The 24,499-nt window shown below is 40.1% G+C and overlaps 1 protein-coding gene across 2 annotated transcripts in view; it reads left to right on the forward strand.

Annotated features, from left to right (window-relative positions):
• The window catches only part of hexb (hexosaminidase B (beta polypeptide)), an 86,705-nt gene that overhangs the window by 52,772 nt on the left and 9,434 nt on the right, over positions 1 to 24,499 (forward strand). Inside the window, exons 7-10 of one of the 2 annotated variants that reach the window (XM_069937283.1) lie at positions 2,246 to 2,426; positions 2,996 to 3,082; positions 8,339 to 8,411; positions 10,082 to 10,253. In XM_069937283.1, the coding sequence (XP_069793384.1) occupies positions 2,246 to 2,426; positions 2,996 to 3,082; positions 8,339 to 8,411; positions 10,082 to 10,253 (513 nt within the window). Of the gene's footprint in view, positions 1 to 2,245; positions 2,427 to 2,995; positions 3,083 to 8,338; positions 8,412 to 8,923; positions 9,099 to 10,081; positions 10,254 to 24,499 lie in introns of both variants that reach the window. The other variant, XM_069937275.1, reaches the window with a different exon arrangement.

Raw genomic sequence — 24,499 nt, forward strand, 5'->3', positions numbered from 1 at the left:
ATATATAGAGATATATATATATAGAGATATATATATATAGAGATATATATATATAGAGATATATATATATAGAGATAGATATATATAGAGATAGATATATATAGAGATAGATATATATAGAGATAGATATATATAGAGATAGATATATATAGAGATAGATATATATAGAGATAGATATATATAGAGATAGATATATATATAGAGAGATAGATATATATATATATAGAGAGATATATATAGAGAGATATATATAGAGAGATATATATAGAGAGATATATATAGAGAGATATATATAGAGAGAGAGAGAGAGAGAGAGAGAGAGAGAGAGACCGGATCCGAGAATAGTCTGTTTTGCTGCCCTGGAATAACTATTTTAAGTACTTGCTGTATTAAACTCCTTTCTCATCTTCAGGAGTTCAAAACTTATGTCTGGATAGAAAAAAAATTTTTGACCTTTGAATTCCAGTGGCTTTTTGTCTTCTCTTATTTTCTTCATTGCTTTCCTCAATATATTTTCTCTCGTTGTATATCTTAGGAATTTTACTAAAATGGATCCTGGTTTTTGTTGTGGCTGTGGTTTTGGGGCTAATGTTCTATGTGCCCTTTCTATTTCCATTTCTTCCTCTAATTCTGGTCTTCCTAGGACCCTGGGGATCCAATCTTTTATAAATTCTCTCATATTCTTGCCTTCTTCATCTTCCTTAAGGCCCACTATCTTTATATTATTTCTTCTATTATAATTTTCCATTATATCTATCTTCTGAGCTAACAGCTCTTGTGTCTCTTTAACTTTTTTATTAGATTCTTCTAATTTCTTTTTTAAGTCCTCTACTTCCATTTCTACTGCTGTTTCTCGTTCTTCCACCTTGTCCACTCTTTTTCCTATATCTGACATGATCATCTCTAATCTATTCATTTTTTCTTCTGTACTTTTAATTCTTCTTTTTATTTCATTAATTTCTTGTTGTTGCCATTCTTTTACTGATTCCATATATTCTTTAAAAAAAATCCATTATCTTGCTTTTCCCTTCTTCTTCCATTTCTGTGTTCTTCTTCTTCTTCTTCCTCTGGGTTGGTCATCTGTTGTTTCCTTGATTTCTTTTTACTCTCTTCTTTCTTATTCTCGTTGTTTTCTATGTTCTCTTCTTGCTGCTGTGCTGTGGCTGTCATTCTCAGCTGTGGAGATCGACTCCTCAGCTGTTCCCCCCCCCCCCCGTCAGTGTTTTTTTTTGTCTTGCGCATTGCGCATGCGCGACTCCTCGCACATGCGCGGTTGCGCACTTTTGCTTGGCTCCACGAGCCATTTTTGTAGTCCCGAGCTCAGGACTTCGACTGACCTGAGGGAGCGGGCTTCTCTCTCCACAGCGGGCCTCCTCGGACAGGTAAGGCCTTCATCTTCTTCCGATGTCTTTTCTTCTTTTCTTCCCGTTGCTTTCGACTTTTCTTTCTTCGCTGCCATTTTCTTCCCACCTTTACTTTCACTTTATTTTAATTTTTGTGTTTGTGCCTTTGTGTTTTCTGTGTTTTTTTAAAACTTTTCTGGAGAGGGCTGGATTTCCCCGACCGCCCACTACTCCATCACGTAACTCCTCCCCGAAAGTACATTACTGATGTAAATTTCTTCATGATCCCCTTTCCAATTAGAATCTCTCACTTCACTGCACTCTGGTAAAATCATGGTTGGTCCTGGTTCATCTCTTTTTAAAAAAAAAACTCTTAATTGAAAGTAGCAGAAGATTGTATTATTATGGATATTATATTTACTTTTAACTGTTTGAATGCACAAAAAGTAAGGCAGTGTCTATAGTTCATTGATTATTCAGGAATATCATGGAAGTGAGAAAGAAGCTGTCCTTGTGCCGATAAGTGCTCGTCTTTAGGCTCCTGTACCTTTTTTTCCCAATAGTAGCAGAGTGAAGAGGGTGTGGCCTGGGTGGTGGTGGTCTTTGAGGATAGAAGCTGCTTTTTTAAAACTCTGCCTCATAGATATCCTCAATGAAGTGAAGTCTAATGCCTGTGATGTCGCAGACCGAATCAACAGTTCTCTGGAGTTTATTCTTGTCCTGAGAGTTGGTGCCTCCATACCTGACAGTGATGCAATCAGCTAGTATGCTCTCCATTGTATACCTGTAGAAGTTTTCCTGTAGAATCTTTTAAATACTGGGGGAATATATTACATAGCTGAATGAATGTAGTATTGACCTAGCTTGTGTAACACATTTCCTGATTTTTTTTTTTTGTCTAGGTCAAAAGAACCTTCTTACTCCTTGTTATAATGGTGAAAAGCCCTCTGGAACATTTGGACCTATAAATCCTGCTTTAAATACAACCTATGTTTTTATGAAACAACTCTTCAAAGAGATCAGCAAGGTGTTCCCAGATGCCTACATCCATTTGGGAGGAGATGAAGTAAATTTTGAATGCTGGTATATAAAACTTGCCATTTCCTGCATTAGGCTGAGTGTTTTATATGTTTATAATGAAAACTTGATTCGAAATTGTGCTGATAGATGGGAGCAATACTTGCAACTAATGAGGTATTGTTAAATATCTTGGAGGAAGTTCTTATGGAAGTTTACAAAGTTAGAGTACTATCATAAAAACATTAAGTGATCCTTGGCTTTTGAGCCTCGTCACTCGTATCATTCCCCATTCAATGCAGCAGGTAGATATACAAGAGTCAGATTTGGTAATTGAATGCAAGCAGACACAGAAATGTACATTATCAAAAGGCACAACTGTGCTCTTGAGAGTGCCTTCATTTTCACTCTTGTTCATTCTAACTAGGCTCCAGGCTGCTTAATATCAGACATAATACACCCAATTTGATTAATACCTTTTGCCACAGATGCTGCTTGCTGCATTGGATATAGCATTGCAGATCTCCAGGAGGGGTGGGAGTATGTGTGTACTAGTTGTAAGACATTTTTGATCTAAATGCTTTGTTTATATTATTGGCTACAATATAGTTGTATGTGTTTTTTCCCTTCTCCAGGAAATCAAATCCCACGATTACAGAGTTTATGCAAAACCAAGGATTTGGTAGTGACTACAGGAAACTTGAATCTTTTTATGTCCAGAGGTAGGCACTTCATGCTCTAAGTATGTCAGATACCTACTCTAATTAAAATCCATGTATGTTTTCTGCATGTAAATATTTGTTCACATTAGCGATCACTTCAGTCAATGCAAAATCTCTGGCTTTTTTCATTTGGAAGTTAAATTTGTTTAATTAAACCCTTGTGGATATCAAATTCAACTTTGTATAATTTGAGGTGATTCAGGCCAGTGAGTTGACTATATCATGGTGCTTTATGGTTTTTTTTATATAGTAAACTCTAAATTCCCATTTCACTTCAAAATGCTTGTTAATTGTGCACATTTTGTATTTGAAATTCTGAGGAACTTTTTTTTTGTTGCTGGTTGTACTTGAATTCCCACAAGACTTTCCTCAATGAGAAAGAATGGCCTACATCTGTCTAATACTTCCAATTTCCTCAAATTTGTCAATTCACACCAATTTTAATTGAATATCAATTTCCCACAGCTTTTAAAACTGTTTTAGGTGCTTTAAATATTGAGATTATGGAGGGCAAAATAGGAATCTTGAAAGTTGTAGCTTGAAGACTAAGAATGTAGACAGAAAATGAATATTTAAAGGACCATTGAGCACAAATGATGGAAACAAAACTTTAGAGGAAATTAATAAATTGAAGAGAATAACATTTTTGTGGAGATGAATGAAATTCACTGAAGAGTCAATGGTGTTTTTTTTTTGTAATAGCAATATTATGCCTGTGGTCATCATAACTAAGCTCCTTCAATGTAGATCAGTAATACAGGCAGTCCCTGCATTGAAAACCTTCGATTTATGAACCGACGAGTCGACCGGAAGGAGAATGACGTCTACTTCCAGTTTGAGTCGAGCTCGCTTTCCATTGGCTCATTACTGCTGTTGTAGTAATACAGGTAGTCATAGACTTCCAACCTACACGAGTTGGGTCCACCCGCACATACGACCGAATTAAAAAAAAAAATTATTAGAACAACTGTACAAGTACATATTTTGTATTAAAACTATTGTGTACAGTGGTCCCCCAGTCCCGGTGGCAGCCCAAGGTCCCCGAGTCATGACCAACCTGCGGTGGTCCCAATTATGGTCATAAGATGGGGACTATCTGTATAGTAATGTTACACTATAGTATTATAGTGTATTTACTCACTTCAGTGGTGCTCAGCTTCCCTCATTGGTATATAAGTAGGAGTTAAAAGCTGGAGAAAGATCCATTCTCAGGCGGCTGGCGACGCACATCTGCATGTGGCCTGTGCAAAGCGGCAGGTGGGAGGGGAAGAACAACACCTCTGGAACCGTTACGACTCAGCGTGGGGCCGTCGCTAGGCCTCACAAAATGGCAGCCTGGCCTTAAAGTGCAATTGGGCCACTGAGGGGGAGGAGGGTGTTGCAAGCAAAGGTTCAGGCGCGAATTTGAAATTTAAAGTGCCTGAACTGTAGCAATCTCTCCATTTTCTTTTGAAAGTATTACTTTTAATCATGATCTTAAGACTGTGGTTACTTTTATTATTGCCTACAGTACTATCTTACCTGTATTATGTACTGAATTATTATGTTTAAGATGTTTTAGTGCATTGGGAAGTGTTATATGCATATAAAGGTAAAATAAGTACTAAGATAATCATTTGACACTAAATAAGGACTGTATGTACTTGTTCAGGCTTGCATATAAATTAAAGTTAAAGACAGACCTACGTAACAACTCAATTTCAATCCGGGGACTGCCTGCACATTTCAGTTTACTAGCTTGATGCGTTTATTTTGTTCAAATTGCTATCTTGAATTGATGTTTTATCTTCAGGCTTTTGTCAGTGAAAGGGCTTTGAGCAGACCAGCTTTAGTTGCCTTTCACAGACTGCTCTGTTTTTTGCATATCTGTGAAGCCTTGAAAATATTGGAAACTGTGCAGCAATAAAATATTTTTGTGGCCTTGGAACAGGGTAAGAATATACAAAATGCCTTTGAGACCCCTCACCTTTCAGTGCATGTGGATTACTAATAGATTTGACTCAAAAATGGTTCAATAATCATGAATGATATCAAAGTTATTGTTACGAGCCCAAAGGACCCCAAAACCCAGCAGCAATAGATATTCACCACAACAAATGGTTACTTAAACAAAAGTTGTTTTTCATTATCTTTAAACATGAAAACAGAATCATACTTTAACTTATCTCTATTAACTTGACTAAACCCAACTTAACCCCCTTCTAATTCTAAGCGCACGTGTATGTGATGTGTGTGTAAATGTAAGAAAAGGTCTTTGGTTCACAGTTCAATCTCACGTCTCATTCTTCCAAGTTCTCTGGTTGCAGGCAATTCATATACTGTGCACAGAATTTAACGTGTATAAAGTTCACCAGGCTTTGGTGCTTGAAAGGTAAATGTTTACTGCTCAGGGAGGTTCTTGTAGGGTTTGCAGAGAGAGATTTGTTGTTCCACGATGTCCACAACTGAGGTACCACCATCAGTCACCTCAATGTTTTGCTGATGAAAATTCCCCTGTCAGGGTTTTCCAGATGGTAACCTCTTTCTTTCAGGCTACCACAGAGTTCCTTTCTGATCCGCTTATTCCAAGAGAAACATCAGACAGATAGCACTTCCAGCCATCCGCCGCTCTGGAACTTTCCATCACTTTCAACCAGCTTCCAACTGCTAGAAAGCCCATGTGACTCTCTCACTTGTAAAAACCAAAAACCCCCACCAGCAAACACCTCTCTTGGTCATGCTGTTGTCTTACACAAACAAAACCCAGGAGTGACCTTTCTGTGAGAACTTTGGAGAAAAGTCAGAAGCCTTGTAGTTATCCAACCATCTAGCCTGTCTCCAATTCCAAACAATGGTCTATTCATTTCATGATGTCATTTCAATTTGCACCTACTTGTGAAATGTGCTTAAAAGTCTCCAAAGATCTTGCAATGTTACTGACTGAATATGAATTCTTCATTCTTTCAAATAAGATCTGTTTTAAAATGTGTGTGTGTATGTAACCTACTCTAATTTTTTTACCAAATTCCTCCCAATATTTATCCATTACACCAGTGGTTCCCAACCTTTTTCTTCCAACTCACATACCACTTTAAGTATTCTCCGTGTCATTGGTGCTCTGTGATTAGTAAGGGATTGCTTAAGGTGGTATGTGAGTTGGAAGAAAAAGGTTGGGAACCACTGCATTACACTGTGCCTGGCATCCAGCCAACATCCAAATATGTTATTCGAACAGCTCTTCCAGGAGAGGATACCAGAAGATATTAGACTTATTATCACAGAATTCTTTCAAAGACCCCAGGGCAGTAGCTCCAGAGACAGACATCCTGTGGCTGGCAAAAAAAACACACCAAAAGGTCTTTGGACGATGTCACTGCATCACAGCTGTCCGCACCCAGCCCCTCCATTGTTGACAATGCTCTCAACACACCAGCTCCTATAACAAGGCAATGTCTCAAATCAGGCAGACAGCCTGTCGACACTTCCACGTGGTGTTTTTACCACTGGTGTTGGGGAGTTGATGCATGTAGGTGCCTGCCACCCTGTGCATTCTCAGGAAGCACTTTGTTAATGGCTGCAACAGTTGGTCGAAAATCGGCTCCTTTTATATGTTTGGGATCAGCTATCTCAACATTAATTTTTGGTTGACTCAGGATCAGAGGTTAGTGTTTATCCACCAATTGGTTTCGATACACGTTAACCTAAACTTAACCTCCAACTCACAGCAGTAAATAGTTCCAACATACCCACGTATGGCACCAAAAAAATGAATGTTCAGTTCGAGGGGAACGTTTACACATGGCCTTTTATTCTAGCAGCAGTGTCACGACCTCTATTTGGGGCCTATTTCCTTGAGCTAATTCATTCATGTTGAATTTAAAAGGTCATCAGCTGGTGCATAGTACCACTTTTCAAACTAATCGCATGTTCCTGTACTATGCCTTCAAGCCCTGTGTAAGACTGTTGATAAGTTCTCCAAACTTGTAGAAGAGTTTCCTGAAATTACAACTCTGCAGTTTTCAACCCCCCACTGCAAAACAGGGAGTAAGTCACCATATTTCTACCAAGGCTCCTCCCATTCATGCTAAGGCACGTTGCTTGCCCTCTGGTGAAACTACAATTAGCTAAACAAGAATTACACAAAATGGAAGAGCTGGGGATGTCTCCATTACATTTAGTCCAAAAGGGCACCGGAGGGTGAAGACCTTGTGGAGATTATAGATGGCTCAACAACGCCACTATACCGGATCGCTACCCTATTCCCCATATTCAAGATTTTTCAGTGAATCTGCATGACAAAAATCTTTTCAAAAGTGGACTTGGTGTAAGGCTATCACCAGGTGCCAGTGGAATCACTATATATGTTGTCAAGTCAATGTACATGCTGTGGAATCTAGTGCAAGACTGAAACCTCCAGGCTTGCAAGCTGGAGTTATATATTCCTGTCACATGGACAGGAGGTGATGTCATCATTGATGTCATCAGCCCAGATAAAAACCTGTCCACCATTTTGGGAGCCGATTCACTTGCTGTTAAGTGAGTCACCACAGGTAAATATTAAAAAGATAAATAAATATTCAATTGCAGTCAATTAAAAAAAGTGACATTTCAATAGTACAAACAGATTGTTTTATAGCTGTTTAAAACTATTCTTTAACTGAGAGGTGCTGGACATTGGGCTTGTGTCCAAAGGTAGCAGTGAGAAGAAATTGTCTAAGGGGATGGTTGGTTTCAGGGTGAGGGGTGGATCCTTCATGAAATTGGATGACTTCTTGAGATGTCCTGCATGGGAGGTTGGTGCCTGTGATGGTCATGGCTCAGTTTGGCACTTTCTGCAGCCTTCTGCATTCCTGGGCAGGTGAGTTACAAAATTTGACCCAAGATGCAACCAGTCAGTATATTTTCTGCAGTACACCTGTACATGTTTGACAGAGTATTTAATGATATGCCAGAATCCCTTCAGATTTCTGAGTAGGGGCATTGGTGTTCTATCTTCATAGTTCCTTTGATATGTTGGCTTCAGGAGTTCCAGTAAGTCTAGGTTGGAAACGTTTTGTGATCTTGGTGATAAATAAACACAAGTGAACTTTCAACCTTGCATGCTAAGTTGAAAATTCAGTGTAAGAACATTGGGCAATATGTTGTATCAGAGCATTTAACAATGTCTTAGATTTTTCCTCTTGCATTTGACCTAGTTTATTATAATTAGCAAACATGCTGAGTGAAAATGCATTTGGGATCTCCATTTAACATGCTGACTCTCTCAATGTCTTGCAGTGTTCTAGACATTGTGACAGCCAATCTGAAGGGTTATATGGTCTGGCAAGAGGTCTTTGATAATGGAGTAAAGGTAAGTATATGGTCAACTTAATTTGTATTAAAAAGTATTCCAAATGTATTGTAGTTCTGGGTTTAGTATTAGAATTTGATTCAATTTTAAATATAATCATGTACTTGATGGAATTAAGGTAACTGGATTGTGTATAAACTGTTCTGATGATGTAACTTCTGAGAATCTCGAATGATACTTGCTGAATTTTTCCGCTTTTGATTCCGCTTTTGATTCTGTTAAGTGTGTGGCATTGCATGATTTGCTTTTGGCTTTTTGCGATGGCAAAACTTTTCAAATCTGATAGTTTATCATGTTTTATGGGATGAAATGGAGTAGGTTCTTGAAGACCTTGAAGATTCCCAATTGAAAATGGTGAATTGTTTTTAAATCAAATCTGTGACATTGAAAGTCATAACCATGTGTGCCAAAATGATATACAAAAATAGATAGTTTTTTTGTGCATCATTTTTGGATGGAAATACAGTATTTTGTTTTCCACATATAATAGGCTTTTTCATTATTTCTTGCAGATTAAGCCTGACACTGTAGTTGAAGTGTGGATGGCAAGAAATATGAAGGCAGAGCTATCTAAAGTAACACTAGCTGGGTTCACAACCATCCTGGCAGCACCATGGTATTTAGATTACATTAGCTATGGACGGGATTGGCAAAAGTACTATCAAGTTGAACCTCTCCATTTCAATGGTTAGTTAATTTCATTGTTAAAATGAGAATGTACGTCTCTCTTCAACTTGCATTGATTCTCCTCAATTCTGGTTGCCAGAAGCACACCGCTACTACAGCTATTAAATGCCATGTTTCCCTTATTTTCTCTGGTATTCAAATGGCATCAAGTTGCATTTAACAAAACTGCATGCCATTTGCTTATCCATATTTTGCATTTTTCTAATATTCTCTTTCTGACCTGTAGTTTGATTTGATTTCCTATGGACTAAAGTGGATATCTTGTTCAAATATTTTGCATGATGAGCATGTGTTCTGCACCACTTTGTCATGAATCCCTCTAGTTGTTCTGCATGTTTTTGGTGGTAAAAATGTCTCTGCTTGGAAGCCTAACATTTTCTTTTTCAATGTTTTTATTAACATTGAAATTTCACATCCAAAAATATGTTTTTAACATATGTTAAAAGTCAAGAAGATGCATTACACTCAAGTCATATCATTTCATCCAAGGTATTCCACATATTAATCAAACAGATATTGCATTGATATTTTATTATAAAAAAGGAAAATCTAAACCCACTACCAAGAAAAGTTGTGTGGCCAAAAAAAGACAAAATTCTTAACAGAATGATAAGTTACTTCATTAGTCAACAGTTCTACCTTCATAACAATTCAAAGAATATAAAAGTAACTCAGGAAGGGTCCCCAGTGTTTGAAAATTTGAATTCAAATTGGAAATTGAGCATCTGATCTTCACAAAATTTAAACATGACGACACGTAGCAATTGAGCATGAACATTTTGAATTTGTTTTATTCCTTGTGTTTATACTTGTAAGAAATGGCATATTTGGGTTTCTTTATTTGTATTTTCTATTGAAATGAAAGAATTGTAGGTGGGAGGAATGAACAATTTTGCAAATGTTCTAGATTTTTTAAAGTGAAAAATCCAGACTTGACCGATCTTGATACTGGGTTTTGTTTCTACATTGTTTTTGGATTTTAGCTGAAGCCGGACACCATTATTCATGTGTGGAAAGGTGGCTACCAGAAGCAATTGGCTGACGTAACAGCTGCTAAATTTCATGCTCTCCTGTCCTCTCCTTGGTACTTGAATGTGATTTCTTATGGTCAAGACTGGCGAAAGATTTACCAAGTGGAACCTTACAACTTCAATGGTGTGTTTGTAGAGATAGTTGTCCAATGTGAAAAATTCCTTTCCGTTCTCTAGGCTAAGTAATTGTTCTGATTAGTTGAACCTTTTTAAAAAAAGCCAATGCTTTATTACATTGTTGCTGTTTTAAGAACAGTCTTGACATGGAATCTCTCTCCTAAAGATGACCAACAATTAAAAAATTTGAATAATTAATCAGAACTTGAATGCAGTAGAGGAGAGATGTGGCACACAATTGGTATTAATATAAATGTCCAGCCTGCCTGCGTTTGGCCCATAAATCTATCCTATCTTTGTATCTATTTAAACTTTATAATAGTACCTGCCTCAGCTAACTCCTCTGACAGCTTGTTCCAGACATTTGCCACCCTTTGTGTCTTTTCTTTTAAAGTTACCCCTCTGGCTCTTATTAAATCTCTCCCCCTCTCCTTAAACCTATAGAGGCCAAAATTTAAGAATAAGGGTTAGGCCATTTAGAAAAGAGTGAGAAAAATCATTTCAACCCAGAGAGTTGTGGATCTGTGGAATGCTCTGCCTCAGAAGGCCGTGGAGGCCAATTCTCTTGATGCTTTCTAGAAAGACATAGAGCTTTTAAAGATAGGGGAATCAAGGGATATGGGGAGAAGGCAGGAGTAGGGTACTGATTGTGGATGATCAGTAATGATCACAGTGAATGGCAGTGCTGGCTCGAAGGGCCAAATGGCCTACACCTGCAACTATTGTCTATTTACTATTGTCTGTTCTCTGATTCTTGATTTATCTTACCCTGGCCAAAATACACTGTGAATTTACCTGATCTATTGTGATTTTATACACCTCTGAGATCACTCCTCATACTCCTGTAGTCCAGTAATAAAGCCTGAGGCTGCTCAACCTCTCCCTGTAGCTCGAGTCTACACGTCCTGTCACATCCTTCTATGCACCTAATATCCAACCTAATATCTTTTCTGCAGCACGGTGTCCAAAACCAATCACAGTACTTCAAATGTGGCCTTACTAACTGTGATGCAACATTACCTTCCAACTTCTATACCAGTGGTTCTCAACACTTTCCTATCCCATCGGTACTTTGTGATTAGTAAGGAATTACTTAAAGTGGTATGTGGGTGCAAAGGGTTGAGAACCACTGTTCTATAATCAATACCCTGATTACTGATGGCCAATGTGCCAAAAGCCTTTTTGACCACCCAATCTATCTGTGACTCCACTTTCAAGGTACTATGTACCTGTACTCCTCTATCTGCTATACAACACTCTCCAGATTTCACCATTGACTGTGTAGGCCCTACCCACGTTAGACCTTCCAAAATCCAACACTTCACATTTTTCTTTATTAAGCTCCATCAATCATTCTTCTTTCCACCTACCCAAATTAACAAGATTCTGTTGCAACTTTTGCAACAATCTTCACTATCTACCATACCAGTTACTTTCGTGTCATCTGCCAACTTTATAATCATGCCATGTGCATTTTCATTTATATTATTGATATAGATGTCACACTGCAATGGGCCCAGCATGGAACTCTGATGCACACTAGTCAAAGGCCACTAGTTTGGGAAATAGCCCTCCCTCATCACATTCAGTATTACGAAGCCAGTTTTTAAAAAAAATCCAATCTGCTTTCTCAGGCCATCTAACCTTCCAGAGGAGCCTACTGTGCAAAACCTTCTAGAGTACCTTGTTGAAATCCATTATATACGTCCACTATTCTGTCTTGTGACAAAAAAGGTTGACATCTTCAAAAAAAAATCAGATTGATGAGACATGACCTCCCTTTTGGGCAGCATGGTTAAGGAAATGCTATTACAGCTCCAGCAACCAGGTTCAGATCCTGCTCTGTCTGTAAGGAGTTTGTTCTCCCCATATCTATATGGGTTGCCTCTGGGTGCTCAGATTTCCTCTTGTCCTTCAAAATGGATGGGAGTTGTAGGTTATTTGGGTGTAATTGAGTGGCCAGAAGGGCCTGTTACTGTGCTGTATGTCTAAATATTTTTTTAAATTAAAATTTAAAACTGTTCTGACTATCCTTAATCAGCCCATGTCCATCCAAGTGCACCTATATTTGTCTCCCTCAAATTTCTCGAGTAACTTACTAACCACTGACATTAGGATCACTGACCTGTGGTTCCCAGGCTTTTCCCTGCACCCCTTGATCAGAGGTACAACATTTGCCACCCTCCAGTCTTCCTGCATTTCACCTGTTCTAAATGATTACTTTTAAATCTCACCTCGGACACCTGTAATTTTATGTGGCCTCTGGTATATCTGATCAAGCCCAGGTGATTTTTCTACCTTCATACACACCAGGTATTCGGCACCTATGATCCAGACAATAGTATTGACAGCCCCAAGTTTCCTAGTCCATAGTCTTCTCTCCACAGTAAAAACTGGAGAATACTTGTTTGAGGATCTTGCCATTTCCTAAGGCTTCACCCAAAGTTGACCACATTGATTACTGAGAGGTTCTTTATTTTCCTCTGGTTATCCTTTACCCCTTTATGTACTTGTAAAATCTCTTGGGGTTATTTGCCAGAGCTATTTCCTGTCCACTTTTTTGGTCTCCTTGTTTGCTCCTCATTTTCTGAAACTCCAAGATTGCATTTGATCCCAGCTGCTTGTATCTGTCCCATGCCCCCTCCTTGCCCTTGGCCAGACCTTTTCTAGTCATCAAGCTACCGTACCCTTGCATGTCTTGTCCCTCACTCTTAACAAGGATGTGCATGTTCTGGACTTTTGTCAACATGCTATTAAATGTAGCAACACTGCAGGTTGTTTTTAAAAAAAAAATACTCCGTGTTTCCTGTTTTGTCCAATTTTGCCTGCTGATTGTATAACATAAGAGCAGTGCAGCCACGAACAGTACCTTTTTTCTGCCATGTCTGCACCATCCTTTTTTTTGTGTGGACCCAGAATGGTGCCAGAGCATGGTGACTCTTTAATAGCTCTCTGTATACCATTTAAAAATACATTCTAATCTTTTTACTGTATGCCTGTGCATATGTTTAAGTATTCAATGAATCTCATTTACTGCCTAATCAGATGTCTGAATGTCTCTTATACATTTCAATCATATTTGTTTCTACAACCTCCTTTTGGTGTTGTGTGTCAGGTACCTGTTATAGTATTTTCCTGTCTGCCTTCTCCCTCCCCTCCCCCACTGCTAACTTAAGCCTAGCCTATGCCCTCTTGTTTTTTGTTTGCACCCTCTATTTGTCTATGCATATTGTAAATTGATCAGGTTGCCCCCCCCCCCCCCCCCCCCCAGCATATTCTGTTTCAGATCCAAGTTTGTACAACCTCTCCTTGTAGCTATACATTTAAATCCGGGTACCTCTTGTGCACCCCCTCCAAAGTCTCCTATACTATATTGGTGGCCAGAACTGTTCACAATGCAGAGGGTCCCGGTTACCTAAAGATTCAGTTCCTGAGAATTATCTTTGTGCGGATTTCTTAAGTCAGAAACAGTTTTTTTTTCTACAGAAATCCATGTTGGGTAGTTGTACATACACTTGCTATAATTTTTCATTTATTAAATAATCAATCAGAACACGACACATGATGAAACAATTGAAATATATATTATATCCACTCGTTAATACCATGGAACATTATACAAGGCTGATGCAAGTATCTGGGTTTAGATATTTCAAAAGAGGTAGGAAGGGAAGTAAGAGGGGGGTGGTGGAAATGGGGAAAGAATAGTATTACTAATCAGGGATAGTATCGCTGGTGCAGAAAGGGAGCACATTGTGGCGGGATTGTTTACTGAGTCAGTGTGGGTGGAAGTCAGAAACAGGAAGAGAGCATTCACTCTCTTGGGAGAAGTCTAAACACCCCCAACCAGCCCTTGAGACACTGAGGAGCAGATAAGTAGACAGATTGTCGAATGGTGCAAAACTAACAGGCTTGTTATGGGAGACTTCAGCTTCCCTAATATTGACTGGGACCTCCTTGCTAGAAGATAGATGGGGCAGAATTATGAGGCAAAGTCAGGGGTGTCCAAGAAGGATCCCTAACAATGTCTTTGAGAGGCCAGACTGGATCCAGGTAATGAACCTGGTTAGGTGACAGACCTCCCAGTGGGGGAGCATTTGATGGCAGTGACATCCCTGAGCTTTAGCATATTTATGGACAAGGAAAGGAAATAGAAAAAATGGTAAAGTGTTTAATTGGGGAAGACCTAATTACAATGGGATTAGGCAGGAACTGGGGAGAGTAAATTGGGAACAGATGTTCTCGGCATGGAAAAACACAGAAGTAACATGGAGGATGTTTAGAGACCATTTGGACAGAGTTTTGGATAGAATAGTGACATTGAGACAAGGTGGTAGGATAAGGGAAATGTGGTTGACAAGAGGCAAGCCACTAGTTAAGAGGAAGAAGGAAGCATACATAAGGTTTAGGAAGGGCTCATGAAAATTGTATGGTAGCCAGGAAGGAATTGAAGGAAGGACTTGGGAGAGCTACAAAGAAGCATGAAAAGGCCTTGGCAAATAGGTTTGAGGTAAACCCAAAAGGGTTTTATGCATATGTAAAGAAGAGAAGGATGAGTGGAGTGCAGGTAGTGCTGCTTTGTGATAAAGGAGACTGTGTGTGCTTGGAGGCAGAGGAAGTAGGGAAGATCCTAAATGATTACTTTGCTCCAATGTTCACTAGAGAGAGGGGCCTTGGACAATGTGAGGTCAGTATAAGAAAAAGCATGTGCTCGAGCAAGTTGAGGTTGTGAAAGAGGATGTCCAGGATCTTTAAAACCATTAGGATTGATAAGTCCCTGGGACCAGACAAGATGTACCCAGGTTATTAAATGAAGTGAGGAAAGAAATACTGGGGTGTTGGCAGTGATCTCTGGTCAAAAGGGGAGGTGCCAGAGGATTGGAAAATGGCAAATGAGGTCTCCTTGTTTTATAAAAGCAAAGTAAGGGGTGAATCTTGGGAATTATAACCATATAACCACATACAGCACAGAACAGGCCAGTTCGGCCCTACTAGTCCATGCCGTAGCAAATCCCCACCCTACTAGTCCCACTGACCAGCACCCGGTCCATACCCCTCTAGTCCCCTCCTATCCATGTAACGATCCAGTCTTTCCTTAAATGTAACCAATGATCCCGCCTCGACCACGTCTGCTGGAAGCTCATTCCACATCCCCACCACCCTCTGCGTAAAGAAATTTCCCCTCATGTTCCCCTTATAATTTTCCCCCTTCAATCTTAAACCATGTCCTCTAGTTTGAATCTCCCCCTTTCTTAATTGAAAAAGCCTATCCACATTTACTCTGTCTGTCCCTTTTAAAATCTTAAACACCTCTATCAAGTCCCCTCTCAATCTTCTATGCTCCAGAGAAAAAAGCCCCAGTCTGCACAACCTTTCTCTGTAACTCAGACCCTGAAATCCTGTCAACATTCTCGTGAACCTTCTCTGCACTCTCTCTATTTTGTTTATATCTTTCCTATAATTTGGTGACCAAAACTGTACACAGTACTCCAAATTTGGCCTCACCAATGCCTTGTACAATTTCATCAAGACCAGTGAGTCTTGTGTCAGTGCAAACTATTGGAGAGGATTCTTAGGGACAGGATTTATGAGCATTTAAAGAAGCATAATGTCCTCAGGAATAGTCAGTATGGCTTTGTGAAGGGTTGATTGTACCTCACGAGCCTAATTGAATTTTTTTGAGGAAATAACCAAAGAAATTCATGAAGGTAGGGCAGTAGATGTGGTTTATATGGATTTTAGTAAGGGATTTAACAAGGCCACTCATGGAAGACTTATTAGAACTCCTGAGGCATGTAACCTTGGCTTTGTGGGTTTAGGATTGGCTTGTCTGCAGAAAGTAGAGTTTAGTAGTAAATGGAACATATTTTGCCTGGAGGTCAGTGACAAATGGAGTTCTGCAAGGATCTGTTCTGGGAACCCTACTCTTTGTGATTTTTATAAATGGCCTGGATGAAGAATTAGAAGGATATGTTAGCAAGTTGGCAAATAACTAAAGGTTAGAGGTGTTCTGGATAGTATAGAAGCTGACTTAGAGGTCTATAAGATTGAGAGGCATAAATAGGATGAACAGCCAGCACCTTTTCCCTAGGTGACAGTAGCAAATACCAGAGGACATTTGTATAACGTGAGGGGAGGAAATTTTAAGGGAGGTGTCAGGGGTAAGTTTTAGAGTAGTGGGTACCTGGAATTCATTGCCAAGAGTGGTGGGGGCTGGTATAATTGGGACATTAAAAAAAACCTCTTGGATAGGCACATAGATGCAAGAAAAATAGAAGGTCATGGGTGTGCTATGGGGAAGTTTTCGATTGTTGAGTAGGTTTATATAGGTCAGCACAACATTGTGGGCTGAAGGACCTGTTCTATGTTCAATTATACTTGAAAAATGCTTTAAAATTGTGTGGGAGTGTATGTTAAAGTTGGATTTCTGTAAGCAAGGTCATTTGTTACTAGGGATTCCTGTACAGTAAATAAGGTCTAACTAAACTTGTATGCTGCAACATAACTTCATTGCCTCAAGTGTTGAAGTGTTTGCCATGTGCTACCTGATGTTGGCATTTTCAAAGAACACTGATGCTCACTCATCTTTTCTATTCACCTTGTTTCGGCAACACTATCTTGTGTACTAATCTGGATTAAGATTTTTGAACATGTAGAACCATATGGAACCTAGCAATCCTTTGGTAAGATGCGCAAACAAGTTCTAATTTCCTCTTTCTCTTGTGTCTTTGGAGTTTCATTTTCCATGTGTTCACCCATTTCATCGCTTTTTCCTTTCCCAACTGCAAATTTAGAACATCAGGGAAAACTCATTACTCAGCAAGATATTTGGAGATTTGACATTGGTACAGGATTAAAGGGGGAATTTGAGAGCTGTCCCAGGAAGCTAAACATCTACGTTGGTGAGGATGCAAAGGAGAGGGTATTAATTAGTGTTTCCCCTTGAAAATGAAGTGGTGCTACCACAATCGCTACAGTCCTGGAGAACTGCTTGTAGATTTTTGGAGGGGAATCTATACGAAAGGATATGTATGGCTACAAATCTTGTCCTCGATTGTAGAAGTCACCTGGATTGGGATCTACTTTTAGCAAATAACTGCATTTTTAATTTATAGTTATGGGCATTGGATTATGGCAGGGTAAAGTATAGAACTATGAAATTAGATTATCAGCTTTGATACCTTTTAATTATGGCATTTGTTAAGGAAATTGTCTACCCATTGATTTCTTTTATTTCAGCCCTTTATGGAACGTAGTCATTTTTTTTTCTTGTAGGGAAAAATGAATAACATTTGCTTTGTTACTGTGCCGATTTTTGCATTCCTATCGATAGAGCTCCCTACTTCCACTACAAATTAGACTTGCATTAGATTTCTAAATACAAATAATTTTTAAAATAAACTAATGTTCAACCCATGACTGTGCTCTAATTACCATATTCATGTATTTGTGTATGATTCTTAAGCACTGCTGTTTTATCTGCATCAGCTATTTTCCCCCGACAGTGTTCAAATTTCCTTCAATTCCATGCACCTTAAACTTATGACCTCTAGGGGCACCCAGCATGGGTTTGTAACAGGAAAGTCATGTTTGACGAACTTTGTTGAGTTTTTTGAGGAAGTTACAAAAAAGGTGGATGAAGGTAGATGTGATCTATTTGGATTTTGATAAGGTTCCGCATGGAAGGTTAATAAGGAAAGTTCACTCACTAGGAATTAGTAGAGAGATTGTGACGTGGGTTCAGAGGTGGCTGGGAGATAGACAGCAGAGAGTCGTGGTGGACAACTGTATGTCAGGTTGGAAGCCTGTGACAAGCAGGGTGCCTCGGATCGGTGCAGGGTCCCTTGTTGTTTATCACTTATATTAATGATTTAGAGGAGGGTTTGGTTAACTGGGTAAACAAATATGCGGATGATACAAAAATAGGGGGAGTGGTATATAGTGAGGTAGATTTTTTTCTTGGATTACAGAAGGATTTGGTTTGTTTGGAAGAGTGGGATGAAAGATGGCAGATGGAATTCAATGTAGACAAGTGTGAGGTGTTGCATTTTGGTAAAAGTAACCAGAATAGGACATATACAGTTAAGGGGAGGACATTGAGGCACACAGAGAAGCAAAGGGACCTGGGGGGGTTATGATCCAGAGTTCACTGAAGGTGGATTGCTGTGTAGACAGGGTGGTTAAGAAGACATATGGAAGACATATGCCTTCATAAATCATAGTATAGAGTATAGGAGCTGGGAGGTGATGCTGCAGCTGTTTAAGGCATTGGTGAGGCCAGGTTTGTAGTACTGTCCTCAGTTCTGGTCTCCAAATTATAGAAAGGATATAGATAAGGTGGAGAGGGTGCAGAGAAGGTTTATAAGGATGTTGCCTGGCTTACAGCATCTGGATTGCAGGGAGAGATTAAGGAGACTTGGACTTTATTCATTAGAATGTAGATGACTAAGAGGGGACTTGATAGAGGTTTTTAAAATTATGAAAGGAATAGATAGACTAGACATAAACAGACTCTTTCTCCTGAGGGAAGGGGAGGTTGGAACAAGAGGCCATAAGTTAAGGGTAAGGGGGCAACACTTTAGGAGAAATATTAGAGGTGGCTTTTTCACTCAGCGAGTGGTGGCAGAATGGAATGAACTTCCGAATGAGATAATTGCGTCAGGGTCCCTTCTGTCATTTAAGAGAAGGTTGGATGTGTACATGGAGGTGAGGGGGTTGGAGGGTTATTGGCGGTGAGCGGAGATTTGAGCTAGTGGAGTTGTTCTAGTGAACCGGTGCGGTCTCGAAAGGCCGACCTGGTCTGTTACCACTCCGTAAATGGTTATATGGTTATATATAGTATTTGGTAACTTGTTACTTTCAATAAACTGATCCTGGTCTCAGTCTTCACATACCCCTTTAGAATTATGCCTTTATAACTTCTCATTTTTATCAAAAGGTAACAGTTTGCATTTGAGTATTAAATTTCATCTGTGTTCATTAGTTAATTCCACCAACCTGTCAGCATCCTCCTGGAGTCTGTTATAAACCTCTGCATCAATAAAAATGGTCTTTGCCTCTTTCCTTTACAGCAATTTCTGTACAAATTTGCTCTGTGACATTTTCTCATTCATTTGCAATCCTAGAATTTTCAGTCATCACATCACAGACCAATTGAATATTCTTTTCTGCCTTCACGAAGAAAGATCAACATAACATTCTGAGAATACCACTGGTCTGAGGGATTAGTATAGAGGAGGAATTGAAAGAATTACTTATTAATTGTAAAATTGTGTTGGAATATTGGCCTTAAGTCAATAAATCCCCAGGGACTGATGAGCTGCATCTTGGTGAGGTGACCTAAGAGACGATGGATGCTTTAATAGTTATCATTCAACCGTCTATTATCTGGATCAGTTCCTTTGGATCGGAGGGTAGCTAATATGATGCATCTTTTTTAAGCAAGAAATCAGAGAATTGTAGAACAGTTGGCTTGACTTTGGTAGTGGGGGAAAAAAATTATGGAGTTAATTATTTAAAGATGTCATTGTTGAGCTGAGCATTTGAAGAGGGGTGAAAGGATTAACAGATTAGTAGTATGGACATGTGATGGGTAATGCAGTATAATGTAGAGAAGTTTACTTTTATCCATTTTGGTGGCAGTAATAGGCAAGCTGCTTTTTATATGAATGGCAAATTAAGAGAAAGGAAGGTGCAACAAGAACTGGGTGTAAAGGTGCATCAGTCATTGAAAGGTTGGAATCCAGGTACAGCAGATGGTAAAGAATGCAATTTGCATGTTAGTCTTATAACGAGTGGTTTTGAATATAAAAGTAGGGATGCCTTACTGCAGTTGTATCAAGCCTTGATGAGGCTAGACCTTAACTATTGTGTGCAGTTTTGCTCTGCTAATCTGAGGAAGGACATTCTACTTATGGAGGGAGTGCAATGAAGAGTCATCTCACTCATTCTTGGGATGGCAGGATTGACATGAAGAAAGACTGGATAGATTAAGGTTATACTGCATAGAATTTGTGGGGGTGGAGGGGGGGGTGAGAGGGAATCTTATTGAGACACCATTTCGACTAGACTAGACTGGTTAAATGCAGGAAGAATTTCCCAAAATTTGGGAAACTCAGAACAAAGAGTCATAGCCATTTAAGACTGAAATGAGAGAAAACCTCTACATTCAGAGTTGTGCACTTGTGTAATTCCCTGCCACAAAGTTGTTGAGGGCCTTGTGGCTGAAGAGATCAAGGACATGAAGAGAAAGTAGAAATAGTGAATACTATTGAATAGTGGTGCAGGCTCAAAGGGCTGAATGCTGTACTCCTGCACCTAATTTCTATGATTCGATATTATCAATTGTTTTTTAGCCATTGAGCATGTAAGCATAAGTATGCCATTTATTGATGATATAGACTTGTACAGTATCTTTAGGAGGAAATATTGACTTGATTAAAAATTACCCCAAATAAATTGAGTTTTGTTTTGACTTTTAGACATGTCATGCTTAAAGATTCTGTAAAATTGTACCATGGTCTCCACAGCCTATTTACCCAATAATTATTTATAATATTTTATATCTCAAAATATCCCCTACCCCTTTAACCATACTGTTACGAGCCCAGAGGACCCCAAAACCCAGCAGCAATAGATATTCACCAAGACAAATGGTTACTTAAACAAAAATTGCTTTTAATTATCTTTAAACATGAAAATAGAATCAAACTCTAACTTATCACTATTGACTTACTTAACCTAACTTAACCCCCTTCTGATTCTAAGCACACGTGTATGTGATATGTGTGTAAATGTAAGAAAAAGTCTTCGGTTCACAGTTCAATCTCACGTCTCATTCTTCCAAGTTCTCTGGTTGCAGGCAATTCTTATACTGTGCACAGAACTTAACATGTATAAAGTTCACCAGGCTTTGGTGCTCGAAAGGTAAATGGTTCTTGTCGGTTTTGAAAGAGAGAGATTTGTTGTTCCAGGGTATCCACAACTGATGAACTTCCATCAATCACCTCAGTGTCTTGCTGATTAAACTTGCCCCGTCAGGGTTCTCCAGATGATAACCTCTTTTTTTCAGGTCACCACAGAGTTCCTTTCTGTTTCACTTATTCCAAGTGAAACATTAGTCAGCCGTCCTTCTCTCTCTCTCTCACACTCAGAGAGAAAGCCTGTTTGACTCTTTCTGCTTACAAAACCACATGACTCTCTTAGAACAGCAAGCTCTCCTACAGACACTATGCGGCTCCAACAATCTCTTTCATCTGTTGCCTTTGGTAAACAACAATCTATTAGTGAAGGATCTTGAATATTCTTCAAAGCTCTTTGTGATAGTACAGATCTATCACCAATGTACATAGTGTATATAGTTACTGTATCTAGACTGTGCTTACAGCGATTGGCTGAGAGCTAAGCCACACCTATTGTCTGGGCCTTAAAGGGTTGTGTCCCTGGCCAGGTCGGATCATTCCGGACTGGTCGGCCACCTGTGAAGAGCTCCGGTCTTTACTAGGTTTGCTCACTTTGTCAAGGCGCGCAACTTACCCTACACAGTCGAGGGAGATCCGCTCCATGACCCGAGCCTGTTCGGTGTGCGCCGAATGCAAGCCCCACTTCTTCCGTCCGGATAACTCCCACGTTATCAAAGCCACCCGCCCCTTCGAGCGTCTTAGCGTAGACTTTAAGGGGCCCCTACCGTCGACCAACCGTAATACCTACATCCTTCGGCCATCGACGAGTACTCCCGCTTCCCATTCGCTGTGGCCTGCCCAGACACCACTGCCACCTCAGTGATACAGGCCCTTCACAGTATTTTCACCATCTTCGGGTACCCCAATTCCATCCACAGTGATAGGGGGTCCTCATTCATGAGTGCAGAGCTGCAACAGTACCTTCTGGAGTGTGGTATTTCTTCAAGCAGGACCACGAGCTATAACCCACGCGGTAATGGCCAGGTCGAGAGGGAGAATGCCACCATATGGAGAGCGGTTACACTGGCTCTCCGGTCTAAAGGTCTCCCCACCTCTCACTGGCAGGAGGTTCTCACTAGTGCCTTACACTCCATCCGCTCCCTCCTATGTACTGCAACAAATGCTACCCCCCACGAAAGGATGTTCCTTTTCCCGAGGAAATCCGAATCGGGAACCACTGTACCGGCATGGCTCACCGTCCCTGGCCCCATCTTTTTGCGACGCCACGTCCGGCACTCAAAGAACGACCCCTTGGTCGACCGAGTGACTCTACTCCACGCGAACCCACATTACGCATACGTGGAGTTCCCAGACGGGCGGGAGGACACTGTTTCGGTGTGGGACCTAGCTCAGGACGCGGTAGACCCAGCAAACCCCCCAACTCCTTATGCTCCAGGCCCCGTGCTGCAACAGAAGGACCAACAGCACCCCAATGACCCGGGCCACCCTGCCGACAAAACGACTGGGGAATTGAGCGACGGAGCAGTCGCACCCGACGAGCCCGCTGGCGACACCACTCCAGCGACCCCAATCCCGGCACCACGGCGGTCACGCCGGATGGTCAGACCCCCTGACCGCTACAGTCCTTGACCTACCCCTTCCTTTCATTCTCTCCCTCGTTTTTGTTTTTTTTTTCTCCCAGGGTCAACTCTCCAAGAAGGGGTGAATGTGATAGTACAGACCTATCACCAATGTACATAGTGTATATAGTTACTGTATCTAGACTGTGCTTACAGCGATTGGCTGAGAGCTAAGCCACACCTATTGTCTGGGCCTTAAAGGGTTGTGTCCCTGGCCAGGTCGGATCATTCCGGACTGGTCGGCCACCTGTGAAGAGCTCCGGTCTTTTGCTGATAAAAGCCTTGGTTTGGATCAGCAAGTCTTTGGTTCTTTCGACGAGCTCTACACTCTTGCAAAAATCTGAGCAGTGATGTGTCTTGCATTAGCAAAGCTCCAGTATTTCAAATAAGATCTGTTTTAAAATGTTTGTATGTGACCTACTCTAACAAACCTTTCCCAATTTATCTCCCAAAAAACTTATCTATATACTTTGTTACAGTACCAGCATTCAACATAAATTCTCCACAATTTTTACCACCAGATATGTCTTTCTCCTGCTCTTGGCATTTTTAAAGGAACTGTTTTTCCCCTTTGACTCCCTGGTCCACTCTTCCATTACCTCAAACAATCCTTCTACAGTACTTTCCCTTGCAACCATGGGTAATCTAATTCATTTCTTTCAATCCCACCATTCAGGGACTCGGGTCATTTCAAGTGAAATACAATTCACTTGTGCTTCCAATCTAATGCATAATGTGTTCATAATGCTTTCCCTATATTGAAGAAACCATCCACAGATTGGTAAGCACTGTGTGACCTGGAGTTTCCTTAATTTCCCTTCTCCCATTTTGACTTATTGGTTGTAGCCTCCACTATTACAATGTAGACCAATGCAAGCTTGTGAAACAGTTCCTTGTCTCTCAAATGGGCATTTGTTGCAGCCTTTTGATTTAATATTGAATACTACTTAAGATAACTTGATATGTGTCTGTATCACTTTAGACCTCTTTAGTATTGCTCAGCATATTTATTTCTTCTCCACTATCCCTTGCCACTTTTCTATTTTCCTTTACATGTAGAAAACATACCTAGTATTTCCTCCAACACTACAATTTGTAACTCCTCCACTTTTTGTGTACTTGCTCTCATGTTGTTCTCACATTTGTTGACTAGATATTTGATTTGCTCTCAGATAGCTCCATCTGATGAGATTAACTATCTTATTTGTCTCTTTCCAGTTCTGACAAAGGGCCTTTTACCTAAAACATCAACTCCTTTTCTGTTCCTTCAAATGTGGCTTGATTTGCTTGAGTATTTCCAGCAGTAAAACATGAGAGTCTGCCACCACCTTAAGTAATCCTTTATTAATCACAGCACCTAATGCATCGGGATTATTTAAGGTGGTATGTGAGTGGAAAGAAAAAGTTTGAAATCTGTTGATGTATAGGAATACTACAACTCTGCTTCAGTGCAGTACACACCTTACCTGTGACCCTTCCAAGCAGCGTCCACAATAGCGATTGGTGTGGAGCAGAATCCATGGCTATCACCATGACGAGTACTCCCGCTTCCCATTCGCTGTGGCCTGCCCAGACACCACTGCCACCTCAGTGATACAGGGCCTTCACAGTATTTTGTATGCTCTTGTATGCTTAAGGGTCTTGTATGCTGTAAAAATCAAAAACACCCTTTCCCGTCCGATTGTTGGATCGCCCTTTTTACAGATGTTGAC

This window comes from Narcine bancroftii, chromosome 1 (genome assembly GCF_036971445.1).
Source record: "Narcine bancroftii isolate sNarBan1 chromosome 1, sNarBan1.hap1, whole genome shotgun sequence".
Classification (NCBI taxonomy): domain Eukaryota; kingdom Metazoa; phylum Chordata; class Chondrichthyes; order Torpediniformes; family Narcinidae; genus Narcine; species Narcine bancroftii.